The sequence below is a fragment of the Dromaius novaehollandiae genome, chromosome 3 (assembly GCF_036370855.1).
Source record: "Dromaius novaehollandiae isolate bDroNov1 chromosome 3, bDroNov1.hap1, whole genome shotgun sequence".
Lineage (NCBI taxonomy): Eukaryota > Metazoa > Chordata > Aves > Casuariiformes > Dromaiidae > Dromaius > Dromaius novaehollandiae.
Genome location: NC_088100.1, coordinates 99,432,320 through 99,453,094, shown reverse-complemented (window position 1 = coordinate 99,453,094; position 20,775 = coordinate 99,432,320). Strand labels below are relative to the sequence as shown.

The 20,775-nt window shown below is 34.0% G+C and overlaps 1 protein-coding gene across 2 annotated transcripts in view; it reads right to left on the bottom strand.

Moving 5' to 3' along the window:
• LRPPRC (leucine rich pentatricopeptide repeat containing) overlaps window positions 1–20,775 on the bottom strand; it is a 93,483-nt gene that overhangs the window by 57,134 nt on the left and 15,574 nt on the right. For both annotated transcript variants that reach the window (XM_064509584.1, XM_064509585.1), the window contains exons 5-16: window positions 20,690–20,748; window positions 19,846–19,932; window positions 19,232–19,358; window positions 18,124–18,268; window positions 17,244–17,386; window positions 16,801–16,906; window positions 16,614–16,721; window positions 10,414–10,532; window positions 9,671–9,764; window positions 6,247–6,316; window positions 3,250–3,277; window positions 879–936 (exon numbers count right to left, since the gene is read on the bottom strand). In XM_064509584.1, the coding sequence (XP_064365654.1) occupies window positions 879–936; window positions 3,250–3,277; window positions 6,247–6,316; window positions 9,671–9,764; window positions 10,414–10,532; window positions 16,614–16,721; window positions 16,801–16,906; window positions 17,244–17,386; window positions 18,124–18,268; window positions 19,232–19,358; window positions 19,846–19,932; window positions 20,690–20,748 (1,144 nt within the window). The remainder of the gene's footprint in view (window positions 1–878; window positions 937–3,249; window positions 3,278–6,246; window positions 6,317–9,670; window positions 9,765–10,413; window positions 10,533–16,613; window positions 16,722–16,800; window positions 16,907–17,243; window positions 17,387–18,123; window positions 18,269–19,231; window positions 19,359–19,845; window positions 19,933–20,689; window positions 20,749–20,775) is intronic.

The window sequence follows — 20,775 nt, the reverse complement described above, 5'->3', positions numbered from 1 at the left end:
GAATCTTACTTCAATCTATTTTTTCCACTACTGTGTGACAGAAGTGGTACTGCCCAAGGCCTTCCCCCCCTTTCCTGCCCGCTACCCCAAATAGTTGCCACAAATATTTTGTCATTGCTCAAAAGAAAAAACAGAATTCTAACACTTTGCATATTTATTCTGTATATTTTACCCATTATATTCCATTACCAAGCTACATTAAATATGGTAATATAAATATAAAACAAAAATATTATTTTAACCATAAGGTCAAGTAATACTGAAGTTACCTATCAGCTAATGAAAATCAACATTAACAAATTTTAACATATGATACTACAGTTCTTATCTATTCAAGCATAAAATATATGAGGTCTTACTATTCAAGAAAAGTAAAAGCACCAATTACTTGTTTTCTCAAAAGGTTAGCTTTCCCCATAAAAAAAACCCTGACAGGGGGGAAAAATTGTTTTTAAAATCCAGATTACATGAAAAAGCATACTTGTTACAAAATAGTAGATTTGGGATGTTAAGTACCATTTTGCTTCACAAAATCAAAAGAGCTACCAAAGGTAAAACTAAATGGAAAGACCGCATTTTTTTTTTTTTAGTATTTATACACTGATACTCTGTTCATTCTAAATTTCTATTTTGGTTAATATATTTAGAAAAATAAACAGTTATCAGCAAGATTTTCTTATAATTCCAGAAAAGAAGAGATCTCATGGATCTCACAAAATAAGCTCTGATTATTAGGATAAGGATTTTACCCAATGTGTTTTCAAATTTCACTTTCAAAAAGAAGCAATCAGTGTTTACTGTTGTAATCTCTCAAACCCATCATTACACAGAAGAACGGATTTGTGGATAAGTTACAATCATAGAAATTGAAACTCTACCAGTTGGTCCTGGAGGCGTCAGGCAATAACGTTCATCCTTGTACAACAGTTCTGTTATCTGGTAAGACAGAATAATCGTACATTGCAGCCAAAAGAAGCAAGCAAGGACAAACAGTATCTGAAATTGAATTCTCAAAATAATAAAGCAACTCTCTGCTAAGGTATTATTCTTTACCACATCATAGTAATTCACTAAAAAATACAAGGAAGTTTTTTTTTTTGGTAAATAATAGGTTTTTCTTAAAAAATAAATTGCAAACTGAAATGCTTTCTGAGGTTTGGCAGTAAGACAGACACTCTACTATTCTGTTTATGTATCATTCTACAGAAAGTTAGTTGCTTATAGTAAATATTTACCAGTGTCACTCCTGGAGATGCTAAAATCATGTTCCAAATTACCAGAAGGCTGAAATTGGCCCATAAAGCTTTTCTTTTCATATTTTAAAGAAGCAAATTCATAAAGAAGAAAAGAACATGGTTTATCGTGCTCTACTAAATATAATTGGTATAGCTTTTTTTAAATAAGTGTAATTTTGAATGACAAAATATGTCCCCATAAAAATTAATTGCATTCTTTATACTTTAACTAAATTTAGCATCTGTTCCATCAGTCTTCTAAAGATTGAAGGGATACGTAGATTTTACTTCATCTGAAAAAAAGAAGCCTTTACCTTAGAGCCGCCACTTTCTACCTGCAAGTGCTTATGCTAAACCATATCACATTTTAAAAATCCATTTAACTGTTTTTAAGGAAATCATCATCTTTATTCAATATCCCAATTTTTAACTATTTCAGGAATTTTGCTTTATCTGCTATGATTCTAGAATGCAACCTGAAACAAGCAGGAGGGAAATGCATTCTCACTATCAAAGAGCTCTGTTTTAAGTAAAAACAGAAGGAAAGGAACCCTCACCTGCATTTGTTAATGGAAATGAATAAACAAAGCCAGAAAATACCAGACATGCAATGAAATACCTTATCTATCACTTCTCATTCTACCAACAGCATGGACACTGTGGCCAGTTAAACTACTGCTTTCTTCTGCTTCTTTGCCCTCACCCTCCTAAGACAAGTCAACACACAAAAGAACCTAGTACTATAATAAAAATCAAAGAAGTCATGATAGCATAGTTCTCCTACTGAATCAAATGTTACAGGATACTGAAAAGAATGGATTAGAGAAAAAATGAATATGCAATATTATTTTTAATGTTAGGTAAATTTTGATTTCCCAAGTTAGCAATTCTTGTTTTAAAAAAGTTAATTAATGTATTTACTTGTAAATCTAGCAAAGATGACAAAATGCACCCTTCCTCCACTGTGGAGATCAGAAGTAGCAGCTCTAAAAACTGTTTTATGTGAAGACTACCATTATTTTAGTTCTCCAACTGTCCTTCAAGATTTTTTCCACAATGGGAGTATAGTGTAGCTGTTCCTCTTTTTTCTTAAAACGCAGAAAAGAAAGGATAGAGGCAGAGGACAAAAACAACCTCTGACCATAACCTTTACACATCAGAAAAAGGTAGGAAAATAGAAAAAAAAATCTTTTACTTCACAGATATATTTAATCTGTCTAATAAATCTACATTAAACAGTGGCTTTCCAAATTGCAATTTCTATTTCATCCTAAGATTTCCTTTCAAAACTTGAAATACATTGGAAAACATGCGGTACTTTATTAGTCAACAGGTACAATATCTAAGAAAAAGGCAGAAAGCAAAGTGCTTCCCTTCTCAAATTTGGTAACCGCATCCCAGTCAGCATCTGCCAACATCGCCTTTATTCTAGTCCTCTGCAAAAATACATTGTGGGATGTCTTTACAAAGTAGTCCACACCAGGGAGGGCAAGATGAGCAGTCATCTCCATTTGTAACTTAAGTCTGGTGACTTCCTTCATCTGGCTTTGCCTTCAGTTTAAGTTATATAATATAAACGTGAAAATTCTAATTGTGCCTTGTTATTACTTTAGCATTGGTGAAGGGACAGGACGAAGGTCTTGGGGAAGGCAGGAAAAGGAAATTTAAGAAGTCAGATGGGAAAACCATGTCAGGCTTCACTCCTGAAGCTACAACTACACAGTTATGAAAACATGGATTCACAGAGAAATCAGAGTAGCATAAGCCACACAAAGTGGTAACACCACTTTTTTTTCCCCCACAACTACACTTATCAGTTCGATTTGAAAACACAATTTCATATAGTTGTATAATCTGTCACTGACAAATGTCTTGCTCAAATTACTGAGAAATGCAATTATCAGGTTCAGATCTCAGATTTACAGTAATGCATTATAAACATGCAGCGCTTAAAGAACTTGATTTGAATCCATTTAGAAAAGCTTTCATTTATAGCATTACTGTCTTCACTTACCTTGCTCCAAAGATGTACATCATCTGAGCTGAAGAGGGCAGCAAAGGATAAGAAATTAAAAGCTGTAAAATGATTTTTTACACTTGCATTCTTTTTTAAAAAATACAAACCATATTAACACTGATGATCACATTAAAGCATTTAAATGAAATTAAGATTAAATATTTAACACATTGTTTAAAATGGACACTAATTTTGTACAGAGTAAGTGTTGTACTTTTTACTCTACTGCACATAATCTTGTTTTCTACTAAGTAACTCTCAAAATAACACAATAACACAAACAGATAATGAAGACTAGGAAGGATATTTTTAGTTTAACCTTTTATCATGTGGTAGTTGTACTTTTTTTTACTTTATACTTCATTCTATTTAGTATTTCAAGAAAATGAGTTTCATGCAAACAAGTCACACTACATAGCAAACAGTCAAAATGCCAAATTTGCTAGGAAAGAAAACTAGACTTTTGTACATTAAAACTAGATTTTTAATACAGATGGATAACTATGGACATCTAAAAAGTCTTTATATGATAAAAAAGCAGTCATCTCTCACTTAAGGTATACGCTTATTATAGAAAATAACTAGAAGACAAAACATAGAAGAGAATTCTCCCTTCTTGCCTCAGAGAGAACTAGATGGAAAGCATTCCTCTATACAGCATCAGGTTACAATCAAAACCAGAATGTTAACCAGTTCAATAAAATATAAAAACTGACACTGGTTCCTGGAATTTGCAAAGCATCAAGATTGTATCTAGAAGCTACAGCTTTTGGACAACTGTAAAAGTTTAGGGCTTTATCTTATTTACAAGGCTCAAGCCTACAAATCATTTATTCTTTTTGTGCTGCTGCCACTTGTATTTGAAAATGAGTCAAGTACAGATCCACAGAGAGAACAAAATGCTATCTGTGAGGTTAGTTAAGCCTTCTGGCGTGAACTCGCTCCACCACTGACAGCATGACAATGAATTGCTGATATCAAACGCATCAATTTCCCAAAGTACTTGACTCTGAAATAGCAATGGTACATCAGGTAGATAGAATAGGAATACTTTGAAGCAGTAACTACAGAACAGTGGCTTCAACAGAAATCCATAAACTAGTTTACTATGGACATTGTTCATTTATCCCTTGTGTCCATACCCTAGGCTTTTGTATGTCAATCCTAAACTCTGCTCATCTGAACATTCAATGCCAGCATTTAGTTACCAAATTTTACTCAATTTAGTCTTGAAAAAGGTATGGTGATAGCCAAAATATTTTTCTTCTAACCTACTATACGTTCAACCTTCATTTTTCAGGCTGTTCTAGCTGCTCAATTTAAAAGTAAAAAGGAAACGTGAATTGGCATGCTTTCTGAAACAATACAAAGGTCAAGCTCAGACACAGCCAAGACTAGTAGGTAGCTCCTGAAGCCGGGCAACAATAAAGACAGATAAGAAAAATTAAGAACAAATCCCAAAACTGTTTTGCCACATTTACAAGTGGCAAGGAGAAGAGGCAACAGTAAACGGACAGATGTCAAGCAAAATATTTAATTTCCTTCACAATCCTGAGTTTTTAGCTCAAGGATTTGATAACAATTCAAATCATAACACCAGTAACTTTCCCTGCTGAGGAGAGTTTCACTGCTGAGGAGAGTAACTGTTCCACTTAAGGAGAGTATGATTCTTCAGCACCTAATTTTCACCATTCAAGTTGACAATGCTTTAAAAGTTACTTTAATCGCATTCTGAACATGTGCGCACTCATCGGTAGTAGGGGTATCTCATGCTAGCATGGGTAGAGAGGTCCTTTCTAGTGCGAGTCCTACTTTAATGGGATATTTATCTGTACTTGCAGACAGAAAATGTATTTTAAGAAGCCATTATTTTAATTCATACATCTGAAATAGATGATTCTGGGGCTGACTAATAGAGGGAACAGTAAAATATCCCTGTTTGATCTAAAGCATTATTGCACTTATCCTTTGGAAATCAAGGTCAGTTCGGGCCTAGCTAACATGCCCGATTTGTACACTGGCTTGCGTTTTCTCCTTCTTTTCCCTTAGTAGAGCATGATCAGCTAGACAGAACTTGCATTTTTACTACGAAATTATTTTAGCCATATTCATCTGTTACATGTTACCATATCTAATCTAAACATAGCTGCATTTCACAATCATTACAAAATTTTAGGAAATAGCTGCTGAAACCATTAATAAAACCAGCCTTTAGACTCTGGCCCTGAGTAATACTTAGGTGACTTCTGCGGTTCCCAGTGGTGGAGGTACACTGCAGAACAATTCATTCATAGTCCTACACATTTGACTGGGGTAAACAGGCAATGACAGAAATGCTTGTTAAATCACACAGGTTTTCATAAGCCTAAGACAACCTTGCAAGTAACTAGAAACCCTTCCATACAAAATGGAACCATGTGGCTGTAAATAAAAAGTCATCATAACGCAGCACAATACTGGGTGTTAAACGTGAGCATTCAGGAGTCCTGTGAGCCTGGAGGGCACAGGAAGATACCAGATGGGGACGACATAGCAGAATGTGCCTAGTTTACTTTAATACTTAATGGCGATCATCTTTAGTGGAATCATAGATTTACGTGGCAGTTCATAAACACAAAAGTTAACAAAAATAAAACACCAAATGTTTCCTGCCCCGAGGAATTTATATACTGTCAAACACCAGAGAATAAACAAGATTTATATAACACCAGAAGAGTAAAGTTAGTTTAAACCCAATAGACATAATACTCCAAAGGAGCCCACAGATAGAGCAGAGGTAAGGAAACCAGGGAAGAGCAGAGAGGAACAAAGGTAATCCTCAGATCTGTTACAGCTGGAACCCTACTTTTAAATTCTCCAACACAGGAGAAAATAAACAAACAAAAAACCCCACCCAAACAAGCCAACACCTACACAGACTTAAGGTTAAGGAGGGAAAACATGAGTGGGAATTTTGCTACAGAGAAAAAAAAGGCCTTCATACAGCAAGCTTACCTTTTAAATCCCAAAATGAGGCTGTTCCTAAAATGACGACTATCGATGGAGGGTGTGCTTGATGAAGATACTGTAAACCAAACAAATGTTTTTAAATAGTCATTCTAAAAAAAAGTCCAAGCGCCAATAAGACAACTGCTCACGTGAATCAGGACTTAGTAGAAAAATATTTTGATTTAGTAAATGCTGACCAATGTTTGTAAATCAAGAAACTTTTCTAAGAATACAGTGATATTTGAAAAAGTCCTGGCTTTTATCAGCTCTTAATAGGCTCCATTTCCAAAGGGATCAAATATTTTAAAAGGGAGATTTTGACTTCTCATTGCCTTTACAACCAATAGTTAATATCTCTTAGTCTTCTGTGCAAATTAGTAATAGGAATAAGCATCCTCTCTGTAAAAATTTAACAAGATCAAAGAAAATCTCTGTTAAAACAAAAAAAACTAAACAACCCTAACCAAGAAAACTTGAGACAATAGCCCTGGAACAAAAAAAGAGATCCACCACAAGAAAATGGCTTGCTATTTGAGCTTCAGACTTAATGCCTGCCTTAAAGTAGGCTTCACAACTTTAATGTTTTTACAATATTTTCTTAGGCGTTTGTTTCTGCTTATATAATCCACCTGACAAGAAATAAAAATTAGATCTATCTAAAGTGGTATTCACAGAAATAAGTTAAACATAAAGGAGAAAAAAGAAAAAAAACCCCACCCTTTAATAGCCCTGAGCTGTAACTATTCTAAATGCTGATATTTACAATATTGTATGAACACAAAAGAAACTGTAATATCATTTAAAATCAGATGTCCCTTAGCACTCATTTACATTTATGCCCTATGACTTCATCTTTACATCTTCTCTTGGCTGAATATTTCAAATCATTATACCTTCTCCACCCAAAATAGCTGTCTTTCATTCCAGCATTATAGTCCCACAAAGAAAAACCAGAAGTAGAAGCATTTAGGTCCTGTATGAAGTCACCATCATCTAAATTAGGCATTACAATAGAATTAACTCCTCTGAAAAAATGAGGGGTTGAAAAGGAGCCTCTGGGCCCCTTCAGCAAGGCCTACAATATTGTATAAGGTAAAAGAGAACTGAAATAAAAGCATCAGTTCTTTCAGAACTTGGGAAATAAAAGGCAGAATAAGCACACACTAAACTACTCCTTAGTCCAACTCTAAGCATTCAGAAACAAAACAAATATTGCAAATGTTTAAGTGTTTTATTTTAGTTTGAAAGTCTCAGGTGAAGCTGATTTCAAGAGATCCTCAATACATATCTTCCTCCAGTGGCATATTAAACTTTTTGCTCATAAAAAGACAAGCATAAAGCATCTTAGTATGCTCAGCTGCTGCTGACAGTCGGCAACCTGGTTTCCTTAGCAACAAACAAGTCTGAGAAAATCAAGTGGCTGACAATGAAGTGGAATGAAATGGCATGATAAAGGGAAAAAGCAGCTCTCCTGTACACTGCCTTATGTGCCTAGATTCCTCAGCTGATGCTTCATAGTTTTCACCTTGTCAGTAGCAGAAATCTATACATTATAAGGTATGAGAAGCTGAATCAATACACTTAGATAGCAAGCAGCATTAATACCCAACCTTCACCTTCCCTGGCTACATTGATGAGACATTCTTGAACTATTTTCCACATCACATCTATTTTTCCCTCTTTGCAATACTGCAAAAGAAGCCAATCCAAAAAAATTCACTTGTTTAATATCTCTGCCTTACCATTTCTTAGGTGCTAATTAGATTTATCAGCATTCATTTCAGCTTGGTAGACTATTTACAGGAGTACCTTCTTTTAAAGCCCAAGTTCAAAAGCAATTCTGTAGGATTCCATGAATTATTAACCCTTGTCTTTGTAGAAAAAAACAAAACAAAACAAAACCCCACACTAACACTACGAGAATTAAAATCAACACACAGACAACAGCTAAATAATATATTATGCAAGACTTATTTCATGACAGTAAGACAGTATACAGCCTGTTGATAACACATTCAAAACCAACTTTTCCAGTTAACCAAAATGAGGTGTATGTGGGACCTCTACTTTTTCATGTAGGCAAAACCTCCCAAATATTTCAGTTTCCAGGTGCAATTTCATTGCTCCTAGTAAAAAGCCATCCTTTCAAAAAAGTTCAAAGGCAGGAAGTCTACATTTTTCATGGTTAATGCTTTTTGTTGCAATAAGAACAAAAGATGGCAGAACATAAGATTAATCTCAAAGATTGACTGATATGTTACAAGAATTAATTAACCAGTTAATACAAGAATTAAGTAACTAGTTAAAAAGTACTACTTTAGTTTTCAGCATCATTTGTATTTGTTTTTTGAATTCCAGCAGGTAATACAATAGACATATTTGAGTTTTATAGGGACATTTCTTAGAAGTTTAGAAGTTTTAGAAGTTTAATATTAATTCAGCTTCTTACTGTGACTTTTTCATCTTAGATGAACAGAAGACTACTGTCAGTTTTACTATTAGCTTCCAGTTAATGTTATTTTCAAGCCTCTACACAGTTTCCCAAGGCCATGGGGTACAGATCAAAGAGCTACCTGTTTAAACTTTTGTCTCAACCTTGGACAAATAAAACTGCTGTTTAAAAATGGATCCTTCTGTATCAGATTTAGTCCAAATTCAGGGATTTTATTAATGAATCAGTACACTAGGAAATATAAATCTTGTTTGTTTTAAATTTTGAAAAGAAACAGGCACACTCCTAGCTAACCATGCAAATCGCCCCATTGTAACTATTCAATTAATGATGTATAGTAACTTTTGCAAGCACTAAGCATCAGAACAGTCTTTGGAGAAAAATCTTTGAGTTAAATCATTAATTTATGCTATTACAACCTTATCACCTAATTACCCTCTCATATTCATATACGCAGCTTCCACAGACTAACACAGCAGGACAGCACCCTCAATTTATTGTCAATACTGATCAGTTCTTTAAAGTTGATTCAGTGATTAATAATTCTGTAGTACTTCAGAGCCATATTGTTAGACTACCATCACACTGGAGTTGCTGCCACGAACATAAAACAGAAACAATTCTGCATCAAAGTCTTTAGAGCCACTGTGCAAAGGATATTGTTTCCTTAAGCCTTCCTGAAATACCTATGAGATAATTCTAATCAGTGCACGAGGCTGTGATTTCTAAGTAAATTTTATGGCCCATTTCAATATACAAAAGGCTTTAACAAAAGATATGTTGTCTGGAATTGGCAGTTTTAAAGAACAGTCTGACATCTTTGCATAGATGACCTCACATAATAAAAGCCTTGCTACATCCATCCATTTCTCAAATATCTATAAACCTCATATATCAATATATGTAAATCTCAGCCTAAAACCAACCTATGAGCAGTACTGTAAGTACATGGTAACATGGAACATTAGAGATACTTACACAGAGAAAGAACATTTTTCAGCCTTCCATTTGCTGCTTCATATCTTATTTCTGCTATATGGAATCCAACAGTTTCAAACAGGCAGTTATTTTCCTAGAGATTAAAAAAAATCAATCATTATAGATAAACACAGAGAAGACATTCTGATACTTAGCATTTTTTAACACTTCCCTCCCATGGGACAGGGGCATTTTTGTATTGATACTTGATGAGGACACAGAAGGTGCTCTAAAGAAGTCTACACAGCTAGCTAGATGAGTTGCTGCTGATCAAAATTTATCCAGGTTTTGTATTGAAATCGATTGCAGGAAAGAATGGTACCAAAAGCATAAAGACAGACAGGCAGTTAAAAGCTTTTTAACCTGCAATCCTGAATTCTTGAACAAGTTAAAAACAATGCATTGACTAATTAATTACTGAAACAGTAATACTTCTCACACCCAGTAAAAGAAAGAACATCATTAATTTATTATGTTTATATTTATTATATAGTTTTTACCACTTATGGAAACAAAAAGCTAGCAAGACTGAAGTAAAATATCTTTGTTAGTTCTGAAAAGGAGAAAGGCATGGTAAACAAGCCATCAGTAAAACAACTGTTTCAAAAATAATCTAAAATATACCACACAGGCTTGATCACACCAACCTCATGCTTAGAACACTACTGGAATCAAAATCTTTCAGAGAACAGAGAAACAAAATATGCAACAGTTACTTTCATGAATTCTGAATTTAAACTCACCTGCAGCTGAGTACGGGCACTCTCAACATCAGCAAAATTTTTAAAAACATAGTCTGTGTAAGTTTCTGTATCAAGTTCCACCCCCAACTCATGCATCACTTTGAGGACCTCAAAGACACCTATCAAAGCAAAATTGGTGAAACTAATATTTCAAAACATTCAAACATTTCAGAAAATGAAACTTGAGAAAAAAAAAAAGTAAAAATAAACATTGCTTTTCAAAAAGAAAAAAGGACCTCTCCACTTCCCTCACTGTACCTGCAATGCAAAATCCTGAATTATTTTAGTTACTGTACTATCAAAAAGAGCAAATTCTTGGTTAGTTAGGAAATTGCTAGTATACAAAGTTATTTTCTAACATAGGGAAAGATATGCTAATTACTGTTAGGCATTTCACAACACATCTTTTAAAGCTATATATTAATACCAATATCACCATGCCTGAAAAAAGAAAACTAATCTGAAATTTATTCCAACGTATATAACCATTTTCAAGATAAAAACAAGTTCTCCAACACATAGTATACTCTCAGCTTTGTTCCTAGCACCCAACCCTAATTAACAGACCAGCTTTCAAGATTTTCATAGATTTGTATAAAAGAAAATAACATTTTTGTAATCAAATGGGTTGATTAGTCTTCATTTCAATAAATCAGTTTCTACCTGAAAATTCAGAGAAAGGCTGGAGCATCCCAAATTCCCACAAACCCCAGTGAAGTTAAGTCGTAGTTAGCACAACATTTGATCAAACCGACCAACCAGACTTCATATTGTTATTGTAGATACGCATTTGAAGACAAAGAATACCAAATATTAATAGAGTTCAGCAAACACTTTTAAAGTATATTTTGTGCTGCTTTTTAATTGCTTACACTCTTCTGATTTGCAGAAACTTCCTACAATAGCCCTAGCTAGCAAACTCTGAACTCCTGTCAAAACCTATACAGGTATTACCATTTTTTGCTGGTCTAAAAATGATTTGTCAGTTGCTGCAGGACACCAGTACCAAATAGCATATGTTTTTTTCAACTTGCATTTCATACTTATTACTTTAAAAATGTAAAGTTTCCCAAAGTCCCCGTCTTTGCCCTGGAGTGCCACCTATGGAAAAGTGACACTTCCATGAATATTTTATGCAGTGCACTACGGTGCAAATAATCAAATGTGAATTCCCTTTGAGCACTTAAAAATACATGCAGGCAAGTCACACTAGATTAAAGTCGCATCATCTGTTCAAGTTTGCCTTAAACAAAACCCTGACCAATTTTGGCCCAGAATCTGCAAAATTATGAATAAAGAGTTAATTACAGTAAGTCTTTCTTGATATCTTTCAAATTTTGACAGCTAGTTTCTATTTCATGTTTGCAGCTTCTCAGAAAATGTATGAAGCCCTCTTACGTTAAAGCACTTTCAAAAGTAACCAAGTTCAAATCTGTATCACTAGAAGTAACTGTTTGAAGACAGAACTAGATACCACAGTGAATGAGGTGCAGTAGCCTCAGGAGATTTGGGTTCAAATCTGTATTTAGAAAAGAGCAGAAAATGCATCCCCATTGCCTAGCAGACATCTGTCACAAAAGCATTACACTACCTGGCACAGTTCCTGAGCAGAAAAGGGCAAGTATGAACACGAGCAGAAGACTGTGATGAAGACTAAGGTATGCCAATGACAATACCAAACATAGCCAAATTAATCACAAATTTAACAAAAAAAAAAAAAACAACAAAACGAACAAACAAGAACAATGCTGGCACATATTTCTTCATCTCTAAAGTTGCTGATGCAGGAATTTTTTTTAATAGAAAAAGAATCTTGAAAATCAAAAAAGATTCCTACAACTTTGCAAACATTTTCCACCTCAATGACAGCAGGAACTGCTTTATCATCAAATAAATGTGTTCCCCAATATGAAGCAATAAAACATTCCCAATTCAAGCAAAACACTATAACAATGTCAAACATATGCATGAAAGAGGATGTGTCTGCTTTTGGAAAATCTTTGCTCTTAGTAACAGTATTTGACAATACACTAACCTCTCACCCCGAAGAAAAGAACAGCCTGAAAAAACAGAGACAGAATTGCAACCGCATATACCTAAAAAGCAGCAAGAAGATAATAAAAAGTGTTCACAACCAGTCTTTTATAAAGAATTAGTAATTTTTTTTTTCCCACAGAAAGAAATAATTCTTTGTTCTTTTACTAAGAATTAGTATCTCTGGACTATCTAATAGTTCATTCAAAAAGTCTGCGTCAATTTGAACTTGTTTAAAAATATTTACTTTAGACTTGTCTAAATCCTGGAATTGTACGTAATTCTAGTATTCTTCTGCCTTTCAGGAAAAAAAAGAAATAATGAGGGTAATATAAAATGCAGCATCCGCATCAAAGTTTTGTAACATTTACTCACTGCAGGGAATGCTCAGAAATCCTGAAGAGTTCTTTTTTCTTAAATACACATTAGTTCCTTGGACCCATACGACCTCACAGTAAGTCTTCCAGCTGTCTCCTTTCTTGACCAAGAACTGTTTTTTGCTATCTTGGGTTGAGATACGTAAGGCTTGCAGGAACTGGGCACCCAAAATCAAGTAATCAAGTGAGTGAAAAGACAATAGAAGTAGGGCACAGAACACAGACTAACACTTCTGTTCTCCTTTTTTGTCATCACTGGAAACAGCCCTGGAACATCCCAACAGAAGTAAGAAGCAAGTAACCTTCCAACTTCAAATCAGTATATCCAAGAACAAATATGGAAGAGAGGAATGACAAGACGGTCTGTGAAGCATGCTGCTTCTCAAGGGGGGAAAAGTGAGGCTTGCAGTTCAGTCTACCTTAATTTCCTGTTTTTCACAGCAAGTAGCATCTTCTTCCTGAAGTGGTACCATGAGAACAGGTGGAATTGCTAAAGCAGTTAAGTACAGTTCAACATGAGCAAAGGCAACAAAATGGGGCTTAAAGCAGTTTTCTAAACAAATTTAAAAAACCCTCCAGTTCGAAAAGTGAGGTTTTATTAAAGGTGACAGCATAATATTTAACACATTTCTGCAGTGCTGTTAATTTCAGATGTACTCAGAAAACTTCTTTGCTGGAAAAGTCTTTCTACAAAACAGTATTTCAAGTGATTATTTTGGGAAATCACCATCTTCCTCCCTTGGGGGACTTCAACACTTATTTACCTTTTCATCCAACCTAGGGCAAAGTAAAAATTGAATTACCATTCACTAATCAAGCTTTGTGTATATAGCTACAAAGGTTTGCTAGAAAACAGAAATGAAAAAACACAGCTAACTTTTAAAAACTTTCTTTAAAAATAAGTGATTATATGGGGGGGGGGGGGGGGACTACAAAACATTTGGCTGCCAGCATAAGTCAAGAACTTCTACTTAACTACGCAGGCCTTCCTGGTTTTACTGCATAATCTGATACAAGATGAATCCCAATGCCAATAACCTTTTCAGATCTACCACATATTGATCTTTGAAACCCTTCAAGCACTTTCCATTTCTAAAAGCCTAACAGCATTTATTTCGATAAACCTATGGAAATAAACTATCAACTTATATAACATAGATGCACATAAAAGCACGTCCCATCTAAAATTATTTTCCTGCATTAAATGACTGAAAACTGCTGTTCGCTGTCTCACAGTGGATGAGTTCTCTGAGGCATATTTAAACAATTGCCTTGCTTTATTTTATGTGTACTAGCCACCACTTCATTGCTGCTCCTCTCTCTCAACTCCATGATACAGAAGTTAGAGAATTTTCTTTGACATCCAGTGTCAGCTTCCCTAATGTATTTAACATTGCTACTAGTTATATAATTGCTTGGGTCACATTAACACATATTGACTCAGGCATTTGTACCTTTCAGCTCTAGATAGGTTGTTGCTTATATACTGTCTACTTTAATGATTATTTAGCTCATTATCTACATTCCATCAGCTGCTCAATAGTTTTCAGTTTTCTGTAAGTTTTTTTTTCCCCCTCCATTTTCAGCCTCCCCCATACCAACATACACAAAATTATACGCATTAGGCCAGGAATCACTACTTTGTGGAAAAAGCAATTATCACCTCCTTTTTGTTATGAGATGTGATACAATGTCTATCTACACTTCTGTTCATAGAACCCTGTAATTTTTTGCTGCTATAAAGCACCATTTTTCTAATACACTTTCTATTGTCACCTTTAGGTTCTCATTACAGCATTACTCTTTATTATTTCTATTAAACAATTCCAGGATTTTTTTTCCCATTTACTTTCCTTCAGGTGTATTAGTTGTATTTTTAGATAGTGGATCTCATTTTATTCATTTTTTTATTTCTTCAGTTTTAAAAATGAATGTAAGTGAGCTTACACATAGTAAAGAACATGGTAAAGAATTATTTCACTGCAGCAATTATACTGATTTTTCACCACAGGAGAAAATGCTCAGAAAGCTTCTCTCTTGCATTTTAAGGATTGCAAAATTACTGACCTTTGTAGGTATACACACAACTAACTTTCACACTTGAAAATTCAAATCGAGAGATTAAGTACTAGGTCACAAAAACATGCTTGCAAATCCGCAATATTAACATACAGCCATACAGAAGTTTATGCATCTGATGCCTTTGTAGACAGAAAAAGAAAGGCTTTCTAGAATGTGGTAAAGAAAGCTAACATTGATCTGCTAAGGGTTCCTTCACTAGTTTTCTTCCTAATTTGCTTACATGACTGCCAGCAGAAACTGCTAACCAAAGTACAGCTGATGTCTACAGTAGGAGCCCACACTGAGTCAACCTCTTACCAGGGAACCTTACCAGAAGTCAAGAGAGATCTGAAACTTAAGTTTTTATCAACTAGCAGATATACCTTTAGTTTTGGGACCTAAGTCTAAATCTATTAATGCTTCCAGCATTTCTCATACTAGTGTTATTAAGGTGAAGTGTTCCTTGTAGTGACATAAAGCATTTTTTTTAGTAGGCAGCACCTACATATACAGAAGCATGACACATATTTCAACCCCCTTATTTTTGGCTACACTGTACTTCAAATAAAGATAAACATAAGTTACAAACTTGATCTAAACTAAACTAAAGCAACGTTGCAACAGTTTTAGAAAGATCACTAACTTTTAAGCATCTGAAAATCTGTGAGAAGATAAACTTGGGAAGTACTCTAGCAGGAGCAGAGCCTAAGGAGTTAATAAAAACTGACTATTGTTTTCACAAAGGCTTTTTGAAAAGGCTTGAGACATTTTTATAGCCAGAAACAATTAGGGAATACTTGTTTCAGCATTCCTTCCAAACTGGAATATGACTGTATATTTAAGATAAAATTGCGATATGAAGAGTCTGCTAAAAGCACTTTTTTTTTGTTTGTGCATTTTGTTTGTCACCCAGTGTCACACTAACAACTCTGCATCTCATTCTAAAGCACATTATACTGTGAGATAAGATGAAAAAGACAGTTTTTTGTTTCCCCAAGGGGGAAGTACTTCTGTTAAAAGCATCTTTTTACGATACCATTCTTTCTGAATTACCAATAACGCAAACCAAAGAATTAGATACTGTACTCTAAAATTTAATATTTGTTCAATTCTTATTCACATCCTGTAGACATCCCCATGTGTAACAGGGGAAAGCATGCTAAATGCTTAAGCCTACTTAAGAATCCAAAAGATTGAGCATTTCTGTCCTTCAATCAGTATGCTGTCAGGTCAGGCTCACAGATTGAGCAACGTACATTCTCCTGCAGTTTTTATTATTGTAACTAAACTCACATTTGGCTTATCAGGTAGATATAAGAAGTTGGTTTAAAAAATATGTATATATATATAATTTTTTCAGTCCGGGAGAGTTATCATAACATAGCCTTAATTTCAAACGCTTCTCTCAAATTTCAGTTTTTGTCAAGAGTAAATTCTGTACAGGATAAAGAGCAATTGGAAGGCAGTAAGAGTGCAAAGAGTTAAAATGATAATTAAACTCTTTCACACATCTTTCCATTTAAATTTGTAGGATTGTACCATGATTAAGTAGGTAAGGTGGTTTTCAAAAAGCCTTTCTGAAGAAAAAAATGCTTGCAACAAAATAACTCAGGCAGCAATTCTTCATTTACTTTCAAGAGTTTGCTAAATCTTAAAACAGTGTTGCAGTAAAAAATTTGTTCATTAAGTTTACAATATAGCAACAGGAACACATATCAGATAGCTAACCTTTAAGATTCTTCTCTTTCTGGTACCCAACAAGCAGTGGCCAGGAATAGTGAGGTCTGAGTGGCAAGCCTTCCTCTTTCATGATCTTCATCATGTCAATGGCCATATCTAAAAACATTCATAAGATAATTAAACAGTGACCAAGTTCTGTAAACAAACATGTTAAATAGCTAAATAAGCAGAGTACCTGATCTATTGGTCTCCAAAGCACAACGCAAAACAAATGGTAAAGGTGCTGAGTGCATTTTTGCTTCTTTTAACTCGCTACAATATTGTCTCAGCTTGCTCATAGGCTGCAAAGAATTTTAAAAATCAATTTAATATATTTTTCAATTTCTTTAATTGTTAGGAATGTCAGATTCTTCTAGTGTTTATAAAATGGATATTACACATGGCAAACATTAAGGGATACCAAAGAAATACCTTTGTGAATATCATCTTATTATGCAAATTTTATATGAAATATTAAAACCATTCTACTTCTATTAACTGTGCAAAAAATCTATCACTCTCAATCTTCAATCACGCTAAATTATAAATAAATATAAATAATACTAATAAAATAATAAAATAAATATGAATATACTGTTATAAGTACAGTTAAGGAAAAAGTATTACTATGCTGCATACCATATCTGTATTTACACAATGCTGTAAGAAGAAGCTACCCTGGTCCAGATTATCACGTGATAAATGATGAAGAGACTTCAAAATACGGAAACTTATATCTTCGAAGCCATGAGTTATCAAAGTCAAACACAGGTTCATTGCATCTAGAAATTGGAAAACAGAAAAAAATAAAATGCATGGTTAACTATTTTAGCATTAAACCACTAAGAAAAGTAAATATGTTTTAAAAGCATCACTGACATACTTTTTAACATGACTAATCAATCAAATTTGAGACTACCTTTTTCAGCATTATTTATCTTATCAGTGGAATTCACTTTTCTAACTAAAAATGCCATGCCAAAATTTTTAGGAGCATCACCACTGTAGCATAATAGAAGGATATGAGATAAGAGAAACATTTCTAGACATGTTAAAAGAGGAAAAAAGGGATGAAGATTACTGATAGTTATCAAGCAGATTAAATACATTGGGATCCAAAAGTGACTTTTACTTTAGTTAAAGAAAGCTATATTCAGTATTTATAATCTCCCTTTTCGTTAAATTCATGAACCCGCTGTTGTAACAGAAGTTCTGCTAGTGTTGCTTGCAGAAATGACTCCACACTTTACCACTTTCCTATAAAGTCTTAATAGATTTTATAACTTAAAATTTTGATACATTAATTTGGTATGCAAATTAAAGGTGGTTTATAATATTAAAAAAAAATAAAAATGATTTAAAGCAGAACAAATGAATCCACAGAGTTTACTTTTAATATTCAAAAAAACAACTATTTTTGGAGACATTACTTACTGTTGCAATGAACTGAAAATGCTTGCCCTCTACACCCTGTGTAATATTTCCATGCAAAATACCATTGTAGCAATTCAGAACATACCTGGAATTAATTCCCTTTCAAATCTTATGCGCTCTTTAATGTCTTCGATGTACTGAGGATATCCAGCCCTGGCAAGGCTTAAAATCACCTGCATCAAAACCCTATCCATAAGATACCCTTCTGTCTTCTCAACCTCTTCTAGAGTCTGGAAACGAGAATAAGTGTAACTTTAATAAACTTTATACTGACTCAAAACATATGTTAAAAGAATAAAATTCACAAAAAGCTGAGGTTTTTTCTTTTACATTTTTAAACACTGGTTTTAGACACACAAAAGATGGTAGGGAAAAAACCAACAACCTAGAGAAAGAGTCTCAAACATCTCTAGATTTTAAAAACAAAAATGGACTGATAAAGGGATAATAGATTCTCTCTAATACCTAAAATATATGAAAATATCAGAGAGATGACTTTCAAAAAAAACTGCTATGAAAAATAGATCACAATCAGTCAAAATTGTTGTTACTGCTTGGAAGAAATTTGGTGGAAGAAGATTTGCTTAATTTGTAAGCCATAGAAATATATTATTTCCCATATCCTCCTGATTCATAACCATCTGATACCACTCATTAAACTCAAATCTGTTTTCCTACCAAAATTTCAGCTAAACAAAGGACTGTTTTGCAGATGAGTACTCAGGCAAGTTAGCCTCTAAAGCAGCATTATCCTACCCAAACTTTGAGAATACCTAAGTATGTTTGTATGAACTCTTGCAAAAGTTCAGCTTTACTGGAAAGATTCAATGGCTTCAATGGGAGCAGGATGATCATGGTTAACTGTATACCTACCACATACACTGTTTGTCTCTTGAAGAAATAACCCCCCCCAACAAATTATTATATCACCCACAACAGAACATTATTTACCGTGTCTTCACATAGAGTAAAAAGCAGCTATCAAAAGAAAAACTTCTGTTTTTAAATGAAGTATGAAACTGCTTTCAGTTAACCACCTACTCAGATAAAAAGAAAATTCTTTATTTGCTACTGACTATGAGGAAGCAAGTTTTAAAATACAGTATTAGTCCATACATAAAAATAGAAAGCATTCCGGAGTTAAACTGAATAAAAGACAAACCAGATTGTATTTAAATTCGAACTTGCAATACCTTTTTGATGCTGTCAGCATCACCCTTTTCAGCATACACATTCAGTAATGATAAATAGGTGTCTGGGCCAGGCTCAACACCAGCCATCCTCATCACTGAGAGGATATTTTCTGCACTCTTCATATCTCTAAAAGCATTCAAAAGAAAGAATCTCAGTCGATTTAATCATGATATTTACTGTGACTTGCATGTTTCCTCACTCTATTAATAATGAAACAAACAGAACAAAATGAACAGAAACAAAGTCTAAGAAGGCAACAAGCATAGAGAAACCTATTTTAACTAAGTAAACCCCAAAGGTCAAAGTGCAAATCTTTATCTTTATATTATCGTATTATTTAGAACACTTACTTCAACCTCAGCAGTTGAAAAAGTTCAAAAATTTAAGCACAGCAAATTTCTTTTTCAAATAGTACAAAAATAATTATTAAATAGTTGTTCTGCCTTAAAATGCACATAAAAAGTCTTTTATAAATTATTATTCAAAGCCATTACGTTACTCCTAGCTTTGCAGCTTTTAACTTTTCTGTACAGTATCAATTTATATTGTAGTAAATTAAGAAAAAAAAAAAAGAGAGAGAGAGGGCGGGGGGAGAGAACTGTATTAACATTACCCTGATCTTGCATGACCTTTCACAAGGCTACTGAATACTGCCTCCGTGATTGGGAGATCTTTGTTCTTCATAAATCCAAGAATCTTACTGAAAAATATTACGACAATGATTAGAACTTCTACTGTTTGAGAAGACAAAGTCCTGAGCTATTGCTGTGCTGCTGAGCAAGTACTGTATCAAACAGAAACAAGTATTGATGTCATTGAGCAATTTTATTTTGGGATGTTGCATAATATGCTCATAATATAGTCAATTTTATTTTTCCAATAAATTCTATTTATCACTTAAAAATATGCACAGACATGAGGATAGGTTTTTTTGGTTTTATCTTCCTTTATTTATTTTTCATGCCCAGCAACGACACTTACAACTTGAAAGGCAACCTTTCTAAAAATTAACGCAACTAAAGCTACATGGATATCCAGTAAGAAGCTCTGTGTAACAACAACAACAAGAAAAATTTGCTATTTGCTCCTTAGCCCACTCTATCCTCAAATAAATATCTGCCTTCCCCAGTAGCCATTTTCTTACATAGTAAGCTTCATAACCTCACATTTTTTCACTGGCCCTAGAAATGACAAAACAACTTATTTTCAGAGTAACTTAGAAGACAATTTGATTTCAACACACTGGTCCCTCACTTAGTTTTATTTTGCTTGTGTAGCTTCCAGCTGTATCTAAGAAACTGCCATTCAATGCTTTATTAAAATATACTTAATCCCTTTTACTTTGCTAATCAAAAATTTTAAGGATTACCCTGAAATGAGTTTGAACATTAAAGGCAGGAAATCTGAGAAACAGATTTCTGGATGCAATTCATTTAAACATAAATGCAAAGGAATACCTGGCTCCTTCAATGTCACCCTCATTGCAATAAGCAGCAATCAACCTTTGGTATGTAACCTGCAGAAGAGAAAGGGGAAGTTAATG